The sequence below is a fragment of the Gopherus flavomarginatus genome, chromosome 17 (genome assembly GCF_025201925.1).
Source record: "Gopherus flavomarginatus isolate rGopFla2 chromosome 17, rGopFla2.mat.asm, whole genome shotgun sequence".
Classification (NCBI taxonomy): Eukaryota; Metazoa; Chordata; order Testudines; family Testudinidae; genus Gopherus; species Gopherus flavomarginatus.
This window is the reverse complement of record NC_066633.1, coordinates 2255102-2279040: the sequence shown is the minus strand read 5'-3', so window position 1 is coordinate 2279040 and position 23939 is coordinate 2255102. Positions and strand designations below refer to the sequence as shown.

General features: G+C 43.1%; 1 protein-coding gene across 5 annotated transcripts in view; it reads left to right on the top strand.

Annotated features, from left to right (window-relative positions):
* The first annotated feature begins 270 nt into the window (after nt 1–270).
* The window catches only part of GOLGA1 (golgin A1), a 31739-nt gene continuing 8070 nt past the window's right edge, over nt 271–23939 (top strand). For 3 of the 5 annotated variants that reach the window (XR_007769970.1, XM_050926242.1, XM_050926240.1), the window contains exons 1-18: nt 271–388; nt 2005–2322; nt 4900–4990; nt 6687–6761; nt 7238–7335; nt 8070–8102; nt 9856–9984; nt 12306–12475; nt 12916–13027; nt 13174–13269; nt 14771–14896; nt 18009–18104; nt 19386–19481; nt 19633–19728; nt 20070–20222; nt 20516–20611; nt 21743–21832; nt 23562–23664. Coding sequence is in view for 4 of the 5 variants with exons in the window: in XM_050926242.1 (XP_050782199.1) it covers nt 2188–2322; nt 4900–4990; nt 6687–6761; nt 7238–7335; nt 8070–8102; nt 9856–9984; nt 12306–12475; nt 12916–13027; nt 13174–13269; nt 14771–14896; nt 18009–18104; nt 19386–19481; nt 19633–19728; nt 20070–20222; nt 20516–20611; nt 21743–21832; nt 23562–23664 (1795 nt within the window). In the remaining variant the exon portion in view is untranslated. The remainder of the gene's footprint in view (nt 389–2004; nt 2323–4899; nt 4991–6686; nt 6762–7237; nt 7336–8069; nt 8103–9855; nt 9985–12305; nt 12476–12915; nt 13028–13173; nt 13270–14770; nt 14897–18008; nt 18105–19385; nt 19482–19632; nt 19729–20069; nt 20223–20515; nt 20612–21742; nt 21833–23561; nt 23665–23939) is intronic. The other 2 variants (XM_050926241.1, XM_050926243.1) reach the window with 2 other exon arrangements.

The following is a 23939-nucleotide window of genomic DNA, read 5'->3' as shown; positions in this document are numbered from 1 at the left end:
CCCAGCTCCCCCGCCGCTACCAGCCCGCCCCCGCCGGCCAGTGACGGCAGCGCCGCCGGGCCGCAGCCAGGGAGCCCGCTCCACGCTGGTCGGCCCCGCCCTGACTGCGTGGCGCGGCTGACGCGCACCCGGCGGCCCGCGCGCTTAACGGCTGCTGAGGTGAGAACGAGGCTGCGGGGAGCGCTCTACCCCGGACGGCCAGAAGCTGTGCGCATGCGCCTGGTGCCAGACGCCCTCTCCTTTCGTCACTTCCGGCTGCCGAATTGTGTTTCCGGGTTGGGGGTTTGGCTGCTGGTTCCCGGTGTCGGGAGCGTCACCTTCTGCTCCGGAAGTAGCTGCCGCCGGTGGGAGGCGATGGGGGATGGGCAGAGGGGCTGGGTGCCGCGCGGTGAGTGAGATGCTGAGACGGCCTGTGGGGGAGGGGCCGGGTGCGGGGGCGCCGCCCTGCTCTGAGGGGTCCCGCTCCGCGCCGGGCTCGCGGTGCCGCTGGTGGAGCTGGGCGGGGAACGCGGCGAAGTCGCGGCCGCCGTGTCCATGGGCTGCGGTGCGGAGGAAGCGATAACCCGGGGGGGGGGGGACCGGCCGTGCTCGGAGCGCCCGGAAAACGGCTCCGAGTTTCAGATGTTCAGCGGGAGGGTTTGCGGTGCGCGGCCTCTCAGGGAGCCGGTCGGCTCGGCTGTGCAGTGCAGTGCGCGCCCTCCGCCCTCTCCCACGGGACGGTAGGATCACAGCCGGCATGGGCCCCGGGCACGTGTCGGAGCCCAGGGAGGACGTTGTGGAGTAACCCCTGTGTGCACTCTGTGTGCTGGGACAGGTGATGTCACTCCGCTGGTTTGGAAGCGGAGTAACTAACACAAAACAGGCAGGAGAGTTCTGACTGTATTCATGTCACTGCCTGGAATGCTAATCCCACAGTGCGATTACACTGCTGCTTTCAGCGCTCAAACGGCTTGTAAGAGCATAGAGGAGGGACATCCAGGTCAGCTGAGAATAAAGATTTGTTTGAGGTTGCACATCAACCTGGTAAGTCAGTACATTGTTGACAAGGATTTGCTGGCTGGTGGAGTGTGATAACTATTCAATATTTCTAGGAGCAGCATGTCAACACTTGAATGATGACAGTAGATGCAGCTCTGTCTATAACTTTCCTTAGAACTCAAGACAAACAGATGAATTAGCAAAAGAATATGTGAGGAAGCTGACATTGCAGGAGACAATAAAGATGAATTGTTGGCTATATTGTCAAATTTCTGTAGAATTGCTTAAAAATTAGGTGATGAAATGAGGAAAGATTTATTTCCAAACTGAGCTACCAAAATTGAGAGTTTAGAAGAACTCGGTAATAATTCCCTGCAAAAGTCAAAGGGAATGTTAAGAACTCAAAACAGCGAAAAGGGGAAGCAAGAGAGAAATTTACTCTGTGATGTGTCTATCATTGTCATGTCAATATGCTCCTACTAGGCTCCTTGATTAGTGTAGTTAATAACTGCAAATACATTTTTATTTCTGTTCGCTCTAGAGAGCCAAAATAGTTCTGAGAAAACATTGAGAAATTACCAGTGTGAATGACCCAGAAAGAAACCAGCTTTATTCTCATGTGTCACATGTTTTGTTCACAGCATTAGCCATTAGAAAATCTAAGCAAAATGAGGAAATGCAATCTGGAGAATTGACAGAAAATTCCACTAACCAAACTTCTTGCCTCTTATCCACAACTTTGCTGAGGAAAACTGTGTACGAAGTAAATGAATATCTTTCTGGGAAGTAATCTGCGTAACTTGTCACCAGTGAGAATTCCAAATCCACTTTTGTCAATTGACAGTAATGAATTTGAGTGTTTCCACTCAATTCAGTACGTAATTTGTTTTTTAAAAAAATGTTAATTGTGCAGTCTAACAGATATGAACTTTATAATAAGGATAATAAAAATGTCTTTTAATGCTGTATTGGTTTCAGTCTATTGTCTGGTTTGGTGTTGAAACTTGATCTCTCTTTAATTCACAGGCACTGTTAGGCTATGAGCCCTTTGAAGAAAGTGGAACAGGAGTAAAACTGGCTGAGTTAAAATTAAATCTTGACTTTTGGAACCTTTAAATAGAGCATCAAACTTATTAACTGTGTAATTTGGGGACAGTTATCTCAAACTACCTGGCTCTTTTGGTGCCATAGAACAGCATCTGCAGTAAAATGTTTGCAAAACTGAAGAAGAAGATAGCAGAGGAAGCAGCAATTGCTCCTCGGCCAGGAGGGTCTACCAGAATTCCTAGATCAGTCAGCAAAGAGTCAATCACATCTGTGGGAGCAGATTCGGGAGATGATTTTGTAAGTATCATATTTTGCATTTTACTACAGCATTTCTAATGCACAAGATTACAAAAAGCCATGCAAGAATCTTGACTGTGACTGAAAAATCAAGTGCATGGCAGAGTGAGATGTGTGATGTGCAAATCTATCTCTAATCAGAATAGTTTTTGGAAATTGCAGTAAACATGGGTGTTAGTGGATGAGAATAAATATTAATTATTTTGTCACTTTAAGAATATAAATTACATAATTATCTTCAGTGAAGAACATGGCAAATGAAGGTATAAAATATCAAACAATGTTACAGCAAAACTCAAGATACTGTAAGTAAATGTAATGCTGAAGATTGCAAGAAAGCAATCCTCAGCATTACAAGTCTTAGATTGTAGTATTCTGATTCTATTTTAACCTCTTAATTCCTGGTGCAGTTACTGGTCAGGCATATTGTTTACATACCTCCATAGGATGATTATGTTGTTTCTGTAGCACTGGAAGAACTTGTAGGTTGTTGTTGGAATGTCTAGATAAACTATTTTTCATATTAAACTATAGTATATGTAGATTATATATTAATAATTTTAGCTGTGCATAAATTAAATAAAACCTGTTAGTGCTTTGACTGAAAGTCATGCCTTCTGAAGGCTCTATCACCCAAATCCTAGGTTAGATTATACAGCAGCATCACTTTCAGAGCCTGCAATTACTGTATGCTGTGTTGCTGTAGAACAGCAGATTCCCCTGTGTCTTCATTGCATCATCTGTAAAATAGATTTTTCCAAGAAGGGGTTGCTGTAAAATATTATTTCTGAATCTCAAACATAGATCCTGGTTGCTGAGCTAGACAGGAAATCTTGATCTCAAATAGTAAATGAGAAAATACTGTGGTTACTACAGTCAGTTTTTCACTCCCCCACTCAGCTAATTTTCACATAGCAGTTGATATAATATTGAGAAACATTGTGGCTATTGCATTGTTGGTGTAGAGAACAGAAAGAAATACAGTGGAGGGCAGGGGCGGCTCTAGGCCGCAGCACGCCAAGCGCGTGCTTGGGGCGGCATGCCGCAGGGGTCGCTCTGCTGGTTGCCGGGAGGGCGGCAGGCAGGGTGCCTTCGGCGGCATGCCTGTGGAGGGTCCGCTGGTCCTGCGGCCTCTGGTGGACTTCCCGTGGGCGTGCCTGCGGAGGGTCCGCTGGTCCTGCGGCTTCGGTGGGACCAGCGGACCCTCCACAGGCACGCCTGTGAGAGGTCCACTGGAGCCGCGGGAGTGGCAGAGCGACCCCCACGGCATGACGCCGTGCTTGGGGTGGTGAAATATCTAGAGCCACCCTTGGTGGAGGGAGACATTTAAAATATATGTGAGAAAAGGTGGGTGAAGTAATGTCTCTTATTGGACCAACTTCTGGTGGCGAGGGAGACAAGCTTTCTAGCCACACACAGCTCCTCTTCTGGTCTTGGGCAGGTCTACACATAAAACACTGCATCGGCACAGCTGCCCCAGCGCTTCAGTGACGACGCTCCTGTGCCGATGGGAGAGATTCTCCTTTCGGCGTAGTTAATCCGCCTCCCCGATAGGCTGTAGCTGTATCAACGGGAGAAGCTCACCCATCAACATTGTGCTGTCTACACAGGGGGTTAGGTTAGTTTAACTATTTCACTCAAGGGTGTAGCTTTTTCACACCTCTGAGTGATGTAGTTATACTGATATAGGTCTGTAGTGTAGATCTGGCCCCTGGGAAAGGTACTTGGAGCATCACAGCTAAATGCAAGGTGGAACAGATTGTTTAGCATAAGTCGTTAGCGTATATTCTAAGGGACAGTTCAAGGCAGAGTGGACCATTAGCATCTCTGCAGTCATAGGACATAAAGAGGGGGTTAGTGGATTACAAATTGTTGTAATAAGCCATAAATAAAAGATATTACCTGAACCATCTTATCTCTCTAATATTGTGGGAATGACACGGCTGCAACTACATTGCATACAATAAAATATGGGTAACAGTTCAGGATTTGTTGTTCATCTTTCAAGAATTCTATGCTTTAGCAGTATGTACTTAATTGCTTTTAATTTTGTTTCCGTAACGAGCGAAAAATAAGAGTACTGTAGAGAATAAAAACAAATTAAATTATTATTGTCAGAAATTAACATTGTATCAGTGTTTCCAAACCGTTTTTCCCTGATGAAAGGCTTACAGTTTCCCTCTTCCTGTTACTTACCTGTTAATTCTCTCCCCTGCTTGGAATCCTTCCAACCTGCGTGGCTTAATTTCTCTTTCCAGTCATCTATTACATGATCAGTCCAGTAATTTGAGCTGCTTGTTTTCAGCAACTATTGGTCTTAGAAAATATTGTATTTTGTGTCACAGGCCCATGTTGCAGAGCTGACATTTATACCCTCTTTCTTTCTCCCAAGGACCATATGCACTGACTTAGCCAGCAGAATATGCAAATCTGTTCTCCTTGCCATGGGAAATAGGAAACCATTCATTATTTCTAGCCCTTATAATGTTCGCCGTCATTAAAATTTGAGTGTGGCAGGATTATTCTTTCTGAAGTTCAGAAACCACATAGTTACCCCTCTCTCTCTAACCTGCCAAGGCCTCTGATGGAAGCAGCTCCAGAGAGGATCTCTCATCCCAGCTACTTAGAAGAAATGAACAAATACGAAAACTGGAGGCCAAGCTGTCTGGTATGTTTCCTGGGGATGTAAATGACTTACAACCTTTCAATGCTGGGAAATATTTCCCTTCACACTTCTTGTTTTATTTACAAAAGGAATTTTTTTTGCTGTCTAACTAACTTTCTATTTAATCCATTTATAATAAACCAGTTGGTCAGCATCTGCGAGATGTACAATACAGTCAATACAAAATCCATACAGAGTGTTCAAATAAAGATTTATGACTTCCTGTCTTCCTGCTGTTCTCTTGGCACATCCATGTGATCTTCCCAAATGTTCAGTATAATTTTCTCTGTCCCCATGCTCCAACCAGAACACTTCTTTTTGGATGTGAACAGGGTTTTGGAGTGGAGCTGGAGCGCGGAGCAGCTCTGGAGCAGTGGAGCTGCAGGTTCTTGCCTGGAACTGGAGCCACAACTTCAAAGCCCTGGATGTGAACCCTCCAGGCCCCCATTTGAATGCTACTGCAACAGTAAATTAGAAATCAAAGACCCTAGTTAGGATCAGGGCTCCGTGGTGTTCAGCCCTGTACAGTACTTAAGATGACATGGTCTCTGCCCTGAAAGAGCTAATGGTCTAAAAAGACCTGCCTCCCAAAAAAGGGGTAAGGTTGGGGGCCTGGATCTTGATGCATCTTAAACTGAACAGAAATGGCCCTTGGAGACTGTCCCTGTAATGAGGGCCTCTCTGGCTGGCATACAGTTGGCAAAGGGGCCCTGTGCTGACTCTGCTCCTGATCCTGGGTGTAGGGAGTAGATTGGGGCATGGCTAGAGTGCACTATGTCTTCTGCTATCTTCTGCTTCCGGGGGCTAATAGGATGGTCACAGGAAACAAATCCTAACTTGGAACAGAGTCAAGGTTGTTCTAACTTGAGATGGGGGCTGGGCAGGCCCCTGCTCAGCTCTCGAATATGGGAAGTGCAAAGGGAGCTTATGGTGTAACTAGAATTGTTAAGTGCTCACCTGTTCCTAAGAGATAATCCTTAAATATTGTTAGGGGCATTTGAGGTCTCAGTGGTTAGCTGCCATAGAGACAGGAGACTTACAAATACTGAAACTTTGACCAGACTCCAAGCTCTGTAAGCAAATCCTCCTGTGAGCTTCTGAATACACTTGTTCAAGGTACCTGCTTCCTTTAATCTGGCCTGTCAGTCATATCTGCTCAAAAAATGGCAGAACTACACATTCACTGCCTCTTCTGCATCATTAAGACCTGGATTTTAAAGGTAAGTGTGGTTTTGTTGGCTAAGCAGGGGAGCTAGCCAAAATGCACTATCTCTGAAATATTGCACAGCTATTGTAAGGTGTAATATGGAACAAGGAAATCAACTGCTTTTGGATTTCTCCGACCCTCTTTCGCTTTCTCATTGGGGCGATTCTTCACAAGCAGAAGTCAAACTAAATCATAGTGCTTGTCACCACATTCTGCTGCAGCCAATGTTTCCTTTTTTGTCCCTGATTTAGTGCCTTTTCCCTGTTGTTAGTGTAATTAGGCCCTTCTGTTTGTACCGACCATTTACTCCATGGATGGTGTGTGGCAGAATTGTTTGCTTGTGGTGGTCATTGTTAATGTCAGCTGAGTTTTCCTAAACAGAAATGATTTTCTAGTTAAGAAAATCATTGTCACTTTCCACTCATATTCTTTTTAATTTCTTTCCCTAATGACTGTCCATTCCTCGTCTGTACTTCTCCCTCCTCACCCAAGATTATGCTGAACAGGTCCGAAACTTGCAGAAGATAAAAGAGAAGCTTGAAATTGCATTAGAGAAGCATCAGGATTGTACGTACTTTGATTTTTTCCTTTTTTTCTTTTTTAATTTAAAACTGTTCTGCCTTGAATGCAGATAGAGTGTAAAAAGATGTACAGTTAGAAATGTTTCTTCACATAGAGTCCGTATTGGTTGTAAAAATAGCACACAACTTTCTGCTTGATGTACAGTGAACAAAGCAGCTGTGGTTTGTTTGCTATTAGTCTGACAGTTGCCAGCAAGCACTTTTGCTGAACTTATGACTGGCATTTAAAAAAAAAAATCTACAGCAGTATTGCAGTCCGGATGGGGGCTCTGCTGATATCTTTGTTGTTTATGGTAGCACTCATATAGTGATAGGCATTGTGTGAACATAAAGGGAGGCCTGGCCATCTTGACAGTGGTAGTTGTAAATTTTAGTGTGACCTACAGTACAGTATTTACAGAAGTAAATACACAGTCTTGGCATTTGCATACCCTGACTTTTTAACTAGTGATTCTCTGACAGCTTCCATGAAGAAATTTCAGGAGCAGAACGAGGCTTACCAGGCCAGCAGAGCAAAGATGGCTGAAGGAATGGCTTTGGCATTAGAAAAAAAGGACCAGGTAATAAACACAAGGTTGACACAATGAAACAGTTGACCGATAAGTGGGAGGCTTCTGAGTACAATGATCTTGGCATAGTTAACATATTGTAGTACTAGAGAATCACTGCTGAGATGCAGCATTTGTTTGCCTTGATTTATTCTTATCTGGGTGGAGGGAAAGGAAGAGGGATAAGGTGCAAGGGTCAGTGTTGCTGACAGTTCATTCTGAGACAACATGCATAGCTCGCCCTTTTTACTTTAAAAGAGCTCATGAAAGTCTGTAATGTGAACTCAAATTCACATTTGCTGTCTAGGTACAACCCTGTTGCAAAAGTCTGTAGATCAGTTGTTCTCAACTGGTGGGCTGCTTGCAGCCCAATCAGCACACAGCTGCAGCCTATCTGACATTCTCAGGGCCATACAGGTAGCATAAATACTGTGTGAACGTGGCCCATATGACAGAGAGAGAGCTGCATATGCAGCCCAAAATGGTAAATTCATTGAGAACCACTGCTGTAGATGAGGCATTTTTGTTTGCACAGGGCAGATATGCTATGATGTCATAAATGAACCTGTCATAGGCTTTACTGGTATATTAAAATCCTCTCTGGTTACTTTTACTCATTCCATTTGATAACAATTATCCTAATTTAATACCTTCAGTCACATTTATTGTTGCATTTCAAAGTTGGTGCTTAGATTTTTATTTGCCCTCTCTTTTTTTTTTCTGTCCTCCTCTCCTCCCCTTTGCAGGAATGGAGGGAAAAGTTGGTTCATCTTGAAAAGGCAAGTCTCCTTTGATATCTCTGCTAAATGTAGGCCTATGCACATACTGGGACTTGGCAAAGAAAAATTTATATAGAAAATGTAATTATCCAGAGTATCTGATTCCTTGTTCTCTGGCTGAGACCTGATATTCATGTTTCATTTTCCACTTCATCACCCTAGAAATTAAACTGGAACTAGTTTTGGAAAAGGAAATAAATCAGACTTCAGATGCAAGAGATGAGAGATTGACACGCCAGCCAGCACAGATGTAAAAGCTCAGCCTTTACCCAGATTTCTCGTGTCTTAGTAGCGGAGTATTGAGATAGCACTTATATGTCTTGCTTTATGCTTTCAAGTATTAGTAAATGAATCCCTTGCAATACTGCTGAGGTATTATCATCCCTATTTTACACAGGGGGCAGCTGAGAGATAGAGATGTGAGTGCTTAAGGTCTCGCAGCTATTCCTTTCAGAGCTAGTGAGAGAGCTCTGGGGTCTGATCCCGAGGTTGGGAGTCACGTACTCCAAAATCACACTGCGTGCCAGGAAATGATTTAATCTCTTCTCCCTCTGTGGTTTGAGGGAGAACAGAGTGGTCCTGGGGTAAGGATGATCTTTATGTGCAAGCTGATGATACACTCAAAAAAGAAACATTTTATATTTTCAGACTATAAACTGGTTAGGACAGTGACCATGTCTTCATGCCTGTCTGCGAAGCATTTAGCGCCCTGTTGGCACTGTATAAACAAAACCCTCACTAGTATAGACTATGTAGTGGCTCCCTCTTCCTTTGTTGTCTGCTGTTGATGCTCATTTCCTGCCATGAATATTATATGCATTTGCTATGGCAACTGCTGAACAGAGTGCTGCAGGATAAGCTTTAGTACCGTTTCCCTTATTTTCTGTGTAGCATTGATTTGGTGAGATTTGTTAAGAGCCTTTCTAGCCTTGTCATCAAAGTAGCTGGTGAGCACTGTAATAACTATAGATCAGAGCTTTTTTAGCATAAGGGAATTTACATCTGGCTGGAGAAAAATCCTATTGGCTAACAGCCACAGATGCCTGCAAATGAAATAAGTGTAATGGCAATGCCTGTTTAGGTCACCTGCCCCACTGGGGATTTGACATGAAGCACTTTGCTACCAGAGAGTATCATGGTTATAAAAAGAGCAGTTTTTGCCAAAAGAGCTGTAGCTATGAGTGCAGCCATGGCTGTATTGTGAAGTTATTGTCCAAAAACAGGCATATGTTGACTTCAATCTTATGTTGTCAGCATCATAGCAGAAATTAGTTCCACTTCAGTAATTTTTTTTATAAAGGATTTAATTCTTGCTGTAGTTGTTCCAGCTGTCCAACTAAGTCTCTGCTCCAGGCATCTTTTAGCGTAGAAGCATTAAACAGATGTTTAGATTTGCTGTCAAGTGTTTCAAGTATTAATTTTCTATCATGGCATGCTTGAATGGTGAGTGTAAAGAACTTCCTATATAATTTCTTCTTAAATGAAAGTTATTTTTGTCTTGTTCACAGCACAGTCCTGAAAGTTTCCAAAGTTTAATAATGCCAGCTGTGTTGCTTACACACATTTTCAGAATGCATGCGTCTCAGTAAGAAGTCTGTTATTTATATAGCACCATAAGAGTGCATGGTGATTTGCAGTTATAAACATAAAACAATATTCTGTTCCCAAGAAGCTTAATTTAATACACTGCTGACCTGAAATTGAGTGACAGACATTTTGGAATCCTTGTTTAATTTTGGTGGTTGTTTAACAGGAAAAAGAGATGCTTTCTGCTCAGTTACAAGAAATGAGGGAGCAGAGTTTGAATCTTTTCCAAAAGAGAGATGAAATTGATGAACTGGAGGGCTTTCAACAGCAGGAACTGGCCAAAGTCAAACACATGGTGAGATTATTTTGTAGTCTCTCTTCTGTTTAGTTCTCGAATATATACTACTTGGTGGCTCGACATTAAGGCTTTGTCTGCACTGCCCACCTTTTAGCGACACCACTGTGCTGCTACAGCCATGCCACTGAAGGGTGCACAGTGTAGCTGCTGTTTGTCAGCAGGAGAGAGCTCTCCCACTGACCAAAAAAAACTTCCACCCCCAACGAGCAGCAGCAGCAGCAGCTTTGTCAGCAGGAGAGCGCTCAACAAGGTTAATCACGTAATCAGTTGCACTGTTGAACAATAACAGTATACCATTTATAGAAATATTTTTGGATCTTTTCTGCATTTTCAAATATATTGATTTCAATTACAACACAGAATACAAAGTGCACAGTGCTCACTTTATTTTTGATTACAGATATTTGCACTGTAAAAAAAAAAGTATTTTTCAATTCATCTCATACAAGTACTGTAGTGCAGTTTCTTTATCATGAAAGTGCAACTTACAAATGTAGATATTTTGTTTTGTTACATAACTGCATTCAAAAACAAAACAATGTAAAACTTTAGAACCTACAAGTCCAGTCAGTCCTACTTCTTGTTCAGCCTATCACTCGGACAAACAAGTTTGTTTACATTTGCAGAAGATAACGCTGCCTGCTTCTTGTTTATAATTTCACCTGAAAATGAGAACAGGCATTCACATGGCACTGTTGTAGCTGGTGTTGCAAGATATTTACATGCCAGATGTGCTAAAGATTCATATGTCCCTTCATGCTTCATCCACCATTCCAGAGGACATGCATCCATACTGATGATGAGTTCTGCTTGATAACAGTGCAAAGCAGTGTGGACCAACACATGTTGTTTGCATTATCTGAGTCAGATGCCACCAGCCGAAGGTTGATTTTCTTTTTTTGGCGGTTTGGGTTCTGTAGTTTCAGCATCAGAGTGTTGTTCTTTTAAGACTTCTAAAAGCATGCTTCACACCTGGTCCCTCTCAAATTTTGGAAGACACTTCAGATTCTTAAACCTTAGGTTGAGTGCAGTAGCTATCTTTAGAAATTTCACATTGGTACTTTCTTTGCATTTTGTCAAATTTACAGTGATGAAAGTGTTCTTAAAACAAACGTGCTGGGTCATCATCCGAGACAGCTATAACATGAAATATATAGCAGAATGCAGGTAAAACAGAGCAGAAGACATACAGTTCTCCCCCAAGGAGTTCAGTCACAAATTTAATTAATGCATTATTTTTTAACAAGTGTCATCAGCAAGGAGGCATGTCCTCTGGAATGGTGGCTGAAACATGAAGAGGCATATGAATCTTTAGAGCATCTGGCATGTAAATATTTTGCAATGTGGGCTACAACAGTGCCATGCAAATGCCTGTTCTCGCTTTCAGGTGACATTGTAAACAAGAAGCAGGCAGCATTATCGCCTGCAAATGTATTTCCTGTAAATTTTGTCTAAGCGTTTGGCTGAACAAGAAGTAGGACTGAGTGGACTTGTAGGCTCTGAAGTTTTGCATTGTTTTGTTTTTTTTGAGTGCAGTTACGTAACGAAACAAAATATCTGCATTGTAAGTTGCACTTTCATGACAGAGATAGCACTACCGTACTTGTATGAGGTGAACTGAAAAATAGTATTTATTTTATCATTTTTACAGTGCAAATATTTGTAATGAAAAATATAAGTACTGTACATTTTGTATTCTGTTGTAATTAAAATAGATATTTTGAATGTTTTTCTACATTTTCAAATATATTTAATGAATTTCAATTGGTATTCTGTTTAACAGTGCAATTGTTAAACAGCCCTATTCAAAAATTTACAGCTAAACATTAATTTACTACAGCTTTGAAACTTTACTATGCAGAAGAAAAATGCTGCTTTTAACCACCTTAATTTAAATGAAACAAGCACAGAGATTTTTTTTACCTTGTCAATTTTTTTTTCCCTTTTACTATTTTAGTGTTTTACCTTTAACACAGTTCTGTATTGTATCTGCTTTTTGGTTTTGGTCTCTGCTGTATTGGTCTCTGGTCTCTGATTGTATGTTACCTGCTCCAAATGAGGATTGTGGTTGACTGGTCACTTCATAACTTGAGGCTTTACTGTATATGTTAATTCACTGAAGACTGGAGTTTTTACAGTGCGTGTCTGCATGCAGTATCATGTAAACTCCCAGTTGACACTGAATTTTCAGCCTTCGCTGTGTAAAATTTAATCTAATTTAGCTTATAACTTTGATAAAGGCAGCATGACCCCTCCTTCAGAAGCCTTTATTAATTGTATCAGTTCATCTTTGTCAAAGATAATGTTCTAATGTTCAGCTTTTGAAAAAGGAAGAGTCTCTAAGCAGAGCAGAACAGGAGCTAGAGGCATGCCGTCAGGAGCTAACCCATGCGAAGAAAGAGCTGCAGGTCACAAGCAACTTGTCATTGGTTCTGAGCAATGAAGTGGAAGAGTTGCGGCAGCAGCACTCGGAGCTAGAAGCACAGAGGTGTGTATGTGGTGGGGTAAAGGAGTCTGTCAGCAATATCTAGATATTCTGATTCATTTCCCGCTTGGCTCTAGCTCCCCTTAAAGAGCCCACATGGGCAGTAGGCTTGATGCTTAGTCAGTACTTACATACTAGCATGTGACAGGGAGTACACGATTTACTAAAATTACCCTTTTAAAGTTAAATTGGAACGGTTTGTTTGTATGCAACCCAGATCACTTAGAAGAGTTCTCTGTGCTCAGTCACTTCCACTCCTCCACCTGGTTACGAGTGCTGGAGTATGCAGTGACTAACTTGTAAGCTCCTATGGATGATTAGTGCCAGGCCAAAATGGCTGTTTTTAAGATTAGAAGAAAATCATAGGTTTCTTAGTCTGTCCTCCTTCCCTTGGCAGATACATTCTGCTGGCACATTGAGTTACTGTTTTTCTTTCTGCAAAGGGATGAACTAGTGGCAGCTGAGGCGAATGCAGAAAATAAGATCACTGCCCTGGAGCAGAGAGGACAGGAGCTACAAACCTTCATTCAGCATCTTTCGGCGGACTTGCAAAACGTAAGTTGAGATAATTGGTATCTGATACCTTTCTTTCTGTCAGTTCATGCGACAGTTCAAACTGGACCTTCATTGAAATGTTTTGTTTGCATTCTCCTCCTAAAAACTGAGTCTGGAATCAAAAAACATTTTCTTATATGCGGTAGGCTCAAGTGGCTTCCTCTGGTTGTGAGAAGAGATTGGAAGCTTTACAGATGGAGCATGAATCTCTCAAACTGGAATATGAACAACACAAGCTAAAGGTGAAAGTGTGGGGACGTCTGATCTACCCAGTATGGCTGTTCTTATGTTATTATGTGTGTGATCTGAGGGTACTCAGAAGTTGGTTAGGTTTTAGTGTTCTCAAGCTCCTATACCTGAGATGATTGTTTGTATTTAATCGGTCTGAAAGGCATGAATGCAGTGCAACATGGCTTCTGAATTGTTTAAGCAGAGATTTTTATATTAACTTCCTCACTTGAAATATGAAGCAGGTATGTGACCTGCTACTGGCAGGTAAAAACACCCAAAGATAGTAAATGTAATCTTGGAGCAAGACTTAATTTTTTGTCAGTACCTTTATAGCAAGTTTCAGCCCTATTTAGGACTATCACCAGGAGAGTTGTAAATGCCTGGAAGGTGAGGTAAATGTGTGAGAATTGCCAGCCATGATACCCCAACTGGCAATCTTGTGAGTAAATTCAAGAAGCTTGGATAATGGAGCTTTGCTGTCTGTGGACAATATGTTAGCGAATTGGGGAGGCACTGTGGGAAGGGAATTGTGTAATGAAATTAGGTATCAGAGAAGTCTCTGGCAATAGTCATACTAAATCCAAAGTATTAGTACCAAAGACATCCAGAAGTCATCACAAGAAAGTCTAGCTTCTGTTGGGCATACAACTCAGTAAGTTAATTATGGGTCCATACTGCATAATGTTTCCAGATGAGAAGTAGTAAAATTGCAGACCTCTACTGGAAAGGCTGAATGGACTGCGCAAATAACATGGATTGGTAGAATTGCAATAGTTAAAATGACCTTTCTCTTCCAGATTACATTTTTATTTCAAACTCTTCCTGTAGAAGTCTCAACTCCAAGATATTAAAATACAGTCTCTATTTTATGCTTTATTGGAGACAGTAACTTTTATATAGGCCTAATAACATAATTAAAATACAAATTATGTAGGCCAGTATTAAATGAATGGGTGGATTCAGTGAAGCTTCAGAAATGCAGCCACAACCCTGAAAAAGGGAATTATCTATCTATCTATCTATCTACCTAGCTTCAGTTGAATTTGTATATATTTAATGTTGTTTGGATCTGTCTGCACTGCCAAAAAAAAAAAGACCCATGGGAGCAAGTCTTAGAGTCTAGGTTAACTCACTTGGGCTTATGTTATGGGGCTGAAATTCCAGTGTAGATGTTTAGGCTCAGGCTTGAGCATAGGTTCTGAGACCTACCCCCTTGCTGGGTTTTAGAGCCAAAGTCTCAATGTCTACACTATTATTTGTAGCCCTGTAGCATGAGCCCCATGTGCTTAAGCTGGTTGATGTGGACTCTGAAACTCACTGCTGTGGGTCTTTCCTTCTTTCCCCACCCCACTCCCATCATAGGCATAGCCTAAGATAACATAGAATGGCTTTCATTAAAGAGAATTTCTTTTTGATGTGTGTTTGAGGGTGTGGGTGGGTTCCCCCGCAAGTGAAATCATTATGTAGTAAGAGCTTGGCTATAAAGATGACACTGGCTTTTTGTTCCAACAGATGAGTGTTGAAGTTGATGAGAAAAATAAACTCATTGAACATCTGCAGGAAAAAGTGTCTTCCCTAGAAAAGAGACTAGAAGGGAATTTTTCAGGAGATGAACATGTGTGGGAGCTACTCAAGGAGGTAACATTTTTAGATGGCTTTAAATCCCTTGAGAACTGTCTGGCTGTTACTGTATCTGTCATGCAATGGAACCAATATCTAATATCCTGCATATGCCTCTGTTCCTGCGGTGTGTGTTTGCACTCTGCTCCTGCTGGATGGAATCTTAGACCTGCTCACGTGTGTTCAAGATCACGTCTTTAGTGAGGGTAGCACACAGAAGTTGCAAGCCTTAATACCAGTAACCAAAGAGTTAACACTAATGTATACTCCTCCTCTTCTGTGCTCTGGTTGCTAAAAGGGCTTGCAAAGCACATGGGCACTCTTAAGCAAAGTCCAAACCATTCATTGAATCCACTGAGCTAAGGCCAAGCACTGGTGAGAAATAGCTGCAAGTTGAGAACTCAGAGGGGAACTGTGCATGGCCAGTATCTCCCGTTACTTCCTGACCCTGTTCCGCAGCACTGATATACCATATTGTTTCTGAACAAAGGCAGGTTTCCCCAGCCTAGGACAGGGACACCTGCTTTTCCCTGGGAGCCCTCACCTGCAGTGCCCAGCACCCTAGCCTGGTGCAGCTAGTAAATGAACCTGGCTTAAATAAATCCAAGTCCAGTTTGAAAGCTACTTATAGAGGCAGCACAATGTCCTCTTAGGCCTGGTCTACACTATGCGTTTAAACCGATTTTAGCAGCGTTAAACCAATTTAACGCTGTACCCGTCCACACTACGAGGCCCTTTATAGCGATATAAAGGGCTCTTTAAATCGGTTTCTGTACTCCTCCCCAACGAGAGGAGTAGTGCTAAAATTGGTATTACCCTATCGGATTAGGGTTAGTGTGGCTGCAAATCAATGGTATTGGCCTCCGGGTGGTATCCCACAGTGCTCCACTGTGACCGCTCTGGACAGCAATCTGAACTCGGATGCAGTGGCCAGGTAGACAGGAAAAGCCCTGCGAACTTTTGAATTTCATTTCCTGTTTGTCCAGCATGGAGCTTTGAGCAGCACAGGTGGCCATGCAGTCCCAAATCCAAAAAGAGCTCCAGCATGGTCTGTACGGGAGATACTGGATCTGATCGCTGTATGGGGAGACAAATCTGTTCTATCAGAGCTCCGTTACGGAAGACAAAATGGCAAAGCATTTGAAAAAAATCTCCAGGCTATGATACGGAGTCCACAGCACAGTGCTGCGTGACATGCGTAACGGAAAGCCAAAGAATCAAATGGACGCTCATGGAGGGAGGGAGGGGGTACCAAGAACTCCAGCTATCCCACAGTCTCCAAAAATCATTTGCATTCTTGGCTGAGCTCCCAATGCCTGTAGGGTCAAACACATTGTCCGGTGTGGTTCAGGGTCTATCTCGTCAATTTACCACCCCTCCCCCTCTGTGATAGAAAAGGGGGAAAAATCGTTTCTTGACTTTTTTGTGTGTCACCCTATGTATACTGCATGCTGCTGGTAGACACGGTGCTGCAGCAGTAAACAGTAGCATCCTCTCTCCTCCCCTCCCCGGTGGCAGATGGTCCAGTGCAGTAGGACTGATAGCCATCCTGGTCATGAGCCTGTGAGTGCTCCTGGCTAGCCTCAGGTGAGGCCGGCCGGGGGCACCTGGGTAAAAATAGGAATGATTCCCGGTCATTCCCAGTAGATGGTACAGAACGGCTGGTAACTGCCCTCATCATAGCAACTAGGGGCTGAGCTCCATCAGCCCCCCCCTTTTCATGTCTAAAGAAAAGATTCTATCCTGCCTGGACTATCATAGCAGCTGGAGGCTGTCTTCCCCTCATTTTATCTCACTAACAAGTCAGTGTTTCTTATTCCTGCATTCTTTATTACTTCATCACACAAATGGGGGGGACACTGCCACGGTAGCCCAGGAAGGTTTGGGGAGGAGGGAAGCAACGGATGGGGTTGTTGCAGGGGCACCCCCCGTGAATGGCTCATCATTTCTGTGGGTTCTGACACGGAGTGGCTGTGCTCTCTGATACACTGGTTCTCTAGTATGCTTGCCCCATATTCTAGGCAGGACTGACTTTATTTTTAGATACCATAAAGGAGGAATTGACTCGGGGAGTCATTCCCATTTTTGTCTTTGCGCCCCTGGCCGACCTCAGCCAGGAGCACCCATGACAGCAGCAGACGGTACGGAACGACAGATAACCGCCATCTCATTGGCAGTTTACAAAGGCGCAGCAGACGGTACAGAACGACTGGTAACAGTCTCTGCTGTCATGCAAAGGCAAATGAATGCTGCTGTGTAGTGCTGCAGTATCGCCTCTGTCAGCAGCATCCAGTACACATACGGTGACGGTAAAAAAAAAAAAAAAAAAAAAAAAAAAAAAAAGGCTGAACGGGCTCAATGGTTGCTGTGCTATGGTGTCTGCCAGGGCAATCCAGGGAAAAAGGGCGCAAAATGATTGTCTGCCTTTGCTTTCCTGGAGGAAGGAAAGACTGACGACATTTACCCAGAACCACCCGCGACAATGATTTTTGCCCCATCAGGCACTGGGATCTCAACCCAGAATTCCAAGGGGCGGGGGAGACTGCAGGAACTATGGGATAGCTACGGAATAGCTACCCACAGTGCAACGCTCCGGAAATCGATGCTAGCCTCGGACCATGGACGCACACCGCCGAATTAATGTGCTTAGTGTGGCCGCGTGCACTCGATTTTATACAATCTGTTTTACAAAACCGGTTTATGTAAAATCGGAATAATCTCATAGTGTAGACGTACCCTTAGAGAGTAAATGCTACAGCTAGTAAATATTTTACCCTTTGTATGTGTGTTCTGTACGTCCCAGCAGCGTGGCTCTAAAGGACAGTAGAGGAGCTATTTCTGTTGCAACATTGTAGTTTTTCTGACTCCCTGAAGTTGGTTTCACATGCTGATTACATCCTCAGCTTGGACTTCAGTCAAGCATCTCCACATCTCCCATTTTCAGTATAAATGCTGTGCAGTAGTGGTCAATAGCTTCACTCAGTGTCAGCCCCTAGGTGCAAAGGTGTGTTACAAGTCCTAATACCTGCTGTTTGGATTCTGGCCATCATGCCTTCACCATAAAAGCAGTTTTTAGAGATTAAACTTCTGAGTCCCCCTGTATGATCTGTGGTGATGTGTTAATCTTCAGAAAACTGCTCTGGAGCAGAAACTGGATGACACCAGACAGCAGCTATTGACAGCTAGAACCAATCATGCTGAGACTGTGAACCTACTGGAAACCCAGGTATTTCCTCCTCCTTCTTCAATGCACTCAGTGGGGTTGGCACTTTTGGCCATCTGGATGGACTAAGTGTGTTTTAGCATCCAAAGAATTTTATTTAAAACCCAATACAAATTGCCAACCTTTCAGTCTTTTTTTTTTTTCAGAAGATTTGACACTGACTATAACATTGAGCTTTGAAAGGAAACCTTAGCTCACCAAACCCACTTTAGCAGTGTGTATATTTTACCTAGAGATTTTGTGTGGCATATATAGGCCTGATTTCATACTAACCCTTCTGTCACAGGGTGACACTGGCTTTTTAAAGGGAAGAGGCCAGTGCACCTGTGACTGGCCAGTTGAACACAACCTCTTCCTCCTCCTCCTCCCCTCCCACCCCCCAGTTTTGCTTAAAAGATGGCACCTGGCCCTAGACCCTTCTGGGTCCCTGAAGGAAGATGAGAAGGGGCCTGTGAGAGCCTCCTTCCCACAGAGGAGAGAGCAGCAGAGAGTTGCCTGAAGGAAAGAGCTACAGGGAACCAGAAAGAGTGCAGTAACTGTGAGCTGCAGGTGATGAGTTCTGAGGAAAACAGTTGAAGGCCTGGCTGGAGCTGGGGAACCGTGCCAAAGTTCAGGAAGGCTGGTACAGTGGCCCCTAGGAAGAGGGCAAGAACCAGAGTAGTCAGCATGAGCCTGGCCCAGAAGCAAGGGGCTAACTCTGGAGGGAGACCCCAAGGAGCCAGGGTAGGACTCTCAGACAAGGAAGCCGGGGGAGTGTAACGCTGCAGTGAGCACTGTGGTGGGCTGTGGAAAGTGCCCAGGAAAAAGGGATTGGTCCTGGAGGGAGGTTCCGCTGAGCAGGGGGTAGGACTCACAAGCGAGGGGCTGACTCTGGGCTCTAAGAAGAGACTCATGGAAGAAAAATGCGTCTTGAAACTCTTGGAGACTGGGGCCCTGGAATGGGGATAACAGAGTTCTGACAGAGTGGTTAATGGGTGGGTGACCTGGCAACCAGTGACCTTTCACTGGGATTGAAGAGCTCTTTTATTGTAACCAAGTTTTACTTTTGAGGTTGAGAGGAACTGTTTTTACTACAAGGCACCTGTGGACTTGCATTTTATATGAATGAAAGAGTTCGAATTTGTCATTTTAAGACAACATTCCTTTGCAGGGGCGAATAAAGGACAGATGGAGGCAGGTGTACTTGTCATGCCACAGGCAGTCACTGGAGGGAGCTTGAGGCAGGGGCCATGGTATGACCTATTCCCTTATCTAATTTATTTACATTTCGATTCCTGTTTCTAGGTCACTAAACTGAACAGCAAAGTAACTGAAGCACAGGGATTCCTCTGTGAGAGAGAAGAGTTTCTGAAGAATTTTAAAGAAAGCAGCATGTGCCAGGTAGGCCCTTCCCTGAAAGGTGTAGTCTAAGGGTTTCTGTGTTTAGCCTCCCCTGCTAGTTCCTTTCCTACCCCATATTACTATTTTGTGTGCTGCTCTCCAGTAATATCAATCTTTATGGACAAGGGAGTAACTTACTCTCCTGTTTTAGCTGAAAGAATTTGAACAAGCACTACAGCTCGCTAATGGGGCACTAGAGAAGAGCAGAGAAGAAATTGGTGAGAGGGATCTACAGATCCAAAAGCTGGTGAGAATCCTCTAATCACTCGGGCTACTCATGCTAAAGCAATCTCCACCATCTTCAGTGACAACCAGTTTTGTTTCATTATTGATAAGGCTGCAGTTGTCAGAATTCTTCCTGCTAATACTGCAACAATGGCTCCGAGATGAGTAAATGTATTTGTATGTGAGGGTAGGCGCCAGATGGCCTCAGAAATAAAGCATAGCATTGCCATTCTTAGGCGATAAGGATGGGGATAAGCAGTATGAAGTTATGCCTGACTCTGGCTGCAAGCTCCATGTACTCTGCCCTCCAGTAACCATAGGGTTAATATAGTGTTAACTTACATTAATGTTTTTTTCCTGAAGCAAACAGATCTAGAGGTTGAGAGCAGCAAATTACAACAGCATATCTCAGCTGTAAAGCATCAGTGCGCAGAACGGATTAGCAGGCTGGAGGCTCAAATAGCTGCCCTTGAAACAGCTCGAGAGTTTGATAAAACAGCTTCCCAACATAAGATAGTAAGTATAGAAACTGTACTGTAGAGGGATATTGAATCCCCAGATGCTGCCTCTGGCATCACCTGTAACCCTTCTGTTTATTGTCTGAAAATACTAAATTTGTATGTAACTGCATGTTCAAAGCTGTTGATACTGTGGTGGTTTGAAGTTGAGGGTGAAGATCTTTCTCCAAGCAACAATGTTCAGAGGCACTGAATATGCATAAATCAACATCTCTTTGGGGGTGGATGTTTACTTATACTGTAAATGTTAAAACACTGGTTCTTTGCACACAAGATATTTCCATTTTACAGAGCCAGTTGGAACAGGAAAATGAAGATTTTAATGAAATCAGACGAGAATATGAAAGTTCTTTAAAGAAACAAGAGTCTGAACTGGAAAGACTAAAGGTATGGGCGTAACTGTGTGTTGATGACTATGCTTAAGTAAAGAACTAAGTTTGATAAACAGCGAATGGCAAACTGTACCCTTTTGTCCATACTTAAAGCCCATTAGGTTCAGATCATGATTAATTACTGCCCTATACCTTCCTCTTTGGAATTAAAATACCTACATAGAATACAAACCATTCAAGATTCATTACAAATGGCTGGTACTTTCTTGACACAAAATGCTTAGGTCTTACTAAATACTGGCAAAAACAGTACATTCCAGTACTTAAAGGGATACTGTCAAGTAAGAATAGCTTTGAAATCCTCTGAGGAAGAAAAGTACCAATAAAAGCATAGAATATCATTAGCAATACATCATTTCATTACTTTAACAGCTACTGCTGTCTAAATTAGAGGACTACTAAATAAACACTGTTCAGTCATTTAAAGCCTAAACCTTCTCTCCTTTAAGATTATAATCTCATAGAAAGCTCTCAACATTCTAAATATCAGCCCTCGTGTGTGATGTAGAATTGAAGAATTGGCCACTGGAGGGAGTCATTTCCTTGTCAGTGTCTTTTAAATTGGGAAAAGAGAAAGTGGAAGTGGCAGGTCTGCAGCCTTTCATGTGGTGGACAGCTTTGACTTTGCATGCCAGAACTATGCACCTATCAACAGTGCCAATGCAAAAATGGTACCAGTATCAATCCTCTTGTCCACATATATTTTAAAAAGAATCCCAAACCATGACAGCTAATGCTTGGGGATCACTCACCCTTCACTGAAATGCAGCTGTCTCTGGAGTGAGATGTGGCAACAATTCTTCAGTGGAAGAGCAGTGAAGACTGACTGACTACTTCAATAGAAACCAAAAAAGTGTTAGATTTCAGGTAAGCTGAATGCAATTGCCTGGGTTTGTGAAAAGTTCCAAGAAATGGGCTCTCTGCCAGTCTTAAATGAGCATTGATTTAACAAGAAGTCTGATTTGAGGGATGAGATTACTGTATCTGCTAATGACCTATAAATTCCATTTGTTAATGGATGTGGATCTTAGAGTTGAAAAACCACTGGCTTTTAGTCTTGTTCCTGTGAAAGCTTCATACTTAATTTTCTCCTCTAAGTAATTATTGAATTATCACTGGTTTGCAGAAGGAATTAAGCAGCAGAGAAACAGTCAGTGTTGAAATTGCCAAAGCACTGGAAGAAACGCGGAAACAAAGGGAGGAATTACAGCAGCAGGTACGTTTATTGCTTGAACCCTTGGATTGCTTTAATCCATACAGAGCAGGCTGGAACCCAATTTTGTAATTATCCCAGTAACCAGGGGCCCAAATCAGGATTAGGCCCAAACATCCAGGAAGAGTCTCCGCCCCAAAAAGTTTCCAGTCTAAGGCCTTCCTGTTAATGCTTGCACAGGTGTGTAACTTTACCCATGTGAGATGTTCCACTGAAGTCAATAGAACTGTGCATGTGCTCAAAGTTAGGTATTTGCCTACGTGTGTGTTTGCAGGATCAGAGATTAAGGCAGGATGCAGCAGGTGGATGTAATAAACAGTTGAAGAGGAGAGGGAGGGTGAGGTGCCACTGATAGGAACACATGACTTACAGGCTAGCTGAGAGCCCAGTGCTAAGGTTCTCCATCGTTTTGACAATTTTCCATAAGCATCACACTACACTTCTTGCATTCTTTTTTCTACTGGATCGCAGTCTTGTTTGTGCTATTAGAAAGTGGTCCCAAATTAACCCCAGAAATCTGTGCTGACAACTTGGCATTCAAGGACTCACTGCCAAATCCAAGTTATTTTGCCTAGAAAAGTGTTACTGGACAACATGGGCCAATGCTTGTTTGTTGCTGGGAACCATGTGTGTTGTCAGCCAAGCAGCAGTGCAGGTCTCACTGAATCCAGCCTTCAGTACCACCTCTTTAGTGTTTTTGCTCTTGGGGGTGAGTTGCAGATCTGACTCTTGAGGAATCCGTTAGATGGTCTCCAGGGTCACATAGGATGCCTAGGTTCTGGGTGGAAGTGATGCTTTCTGTGACTTTTTTTACATTCCTATGTCCTGGAATGCAAACAGACAGGATTTTGAATGGGTTTGTGTTGACATATGGGATTATAAACCAAGTGTGCGTACACAGATTACATTACATTTTCCTTTCCTGAATGGTGAGTATCTGTAGCTGAAATAGAGATTGAAGAACAGCAGCATATATTGCACATCCATAGCTGTTCTTTCCAAACCAAGTCTTTTTTGTTAGCTGTAATCCAAAGTGAGCCCTGTTCTGTCATCTGAAAAAGTGATGGCCAGAAGGCTTCAGCAGTCTTAATGTGACTTCGATCAATTTTGGCCATTAGTTGTATTATTTTGCTAGGCATTGTAGTAATTAGCTGTGTAAACTGATCTGTACTCCCAGACCTCTAACCTGCATTCTGTGTGGCCTGGAACTAGTGTGTGTGTCTTAAAATCTTATTTGGGGGCAAAGAGGCACTAGCAGCTACAGCCAACAGCAAACTCCTCCACTTATCCCAAGATACATCTCAAGCAGCCACTGAACTTACTTCTCTTAGTGCTGAGGAGCCAGCCCAGTAACCTGACCCTTGTTCTAGGAAATCACTGTAAACTCTCAGTGGTGCTGATCAGTATTCATCATCCTGATTCCTAGGTCCACCCACTGCAGAGCATTTTAAGCTGCAGTCCTGTATGGTTTTAAACTGGTAATTATTTCATAGCTGCCATCTGCTGGCCATGACAGAAGTTGCAATTCCAGTGTAGAGTTCACCCAAAGCAGTGTATGTTTTCATTGAAGTTCTTGTCCTGCTTTCAAACCCTACCTCCCTCAATGAGGGACCAGCACTGATTGAGGTGGTGATACTCTGTAACCCTTTGGCTAAGCCACAGAAAGATTTTAGTATATGTGGGTTCTACATATTAACTGTTCCTGTTTTACCTTCTTATGTCCATCTTCAAGGTTACAGATCTGATCTTACTGATAAAGGAAAAGGACCAGTTGATCAATGAAAAAACTGATGTGATTCTAAAAAAAGAGGAGGAGCTAAACCAACTCAGTCAAGGTTAGACCAAAGGAATCTCCTCATCTCCAACTCTTTCACTTTGGTAAAGTCGCCGTAGCTCAGGGGTTGCTTCACTCTAGCATCTGTAATTGGAAAAGGTGCAGAGAAGAGCATCCGGAAATGACTTGGGGTACCAAATAGCTTCTATACAAGGAGGGATTAAAAAAGACTGGGACTGTCTTAGTAAAGAGATGACTAGGGGTAGGGGATATGGGAGGTCTATGAAATCATGGCTTGTGTGGAGAAAGTGAGTGAGGATGGGTTATTTACCCCTT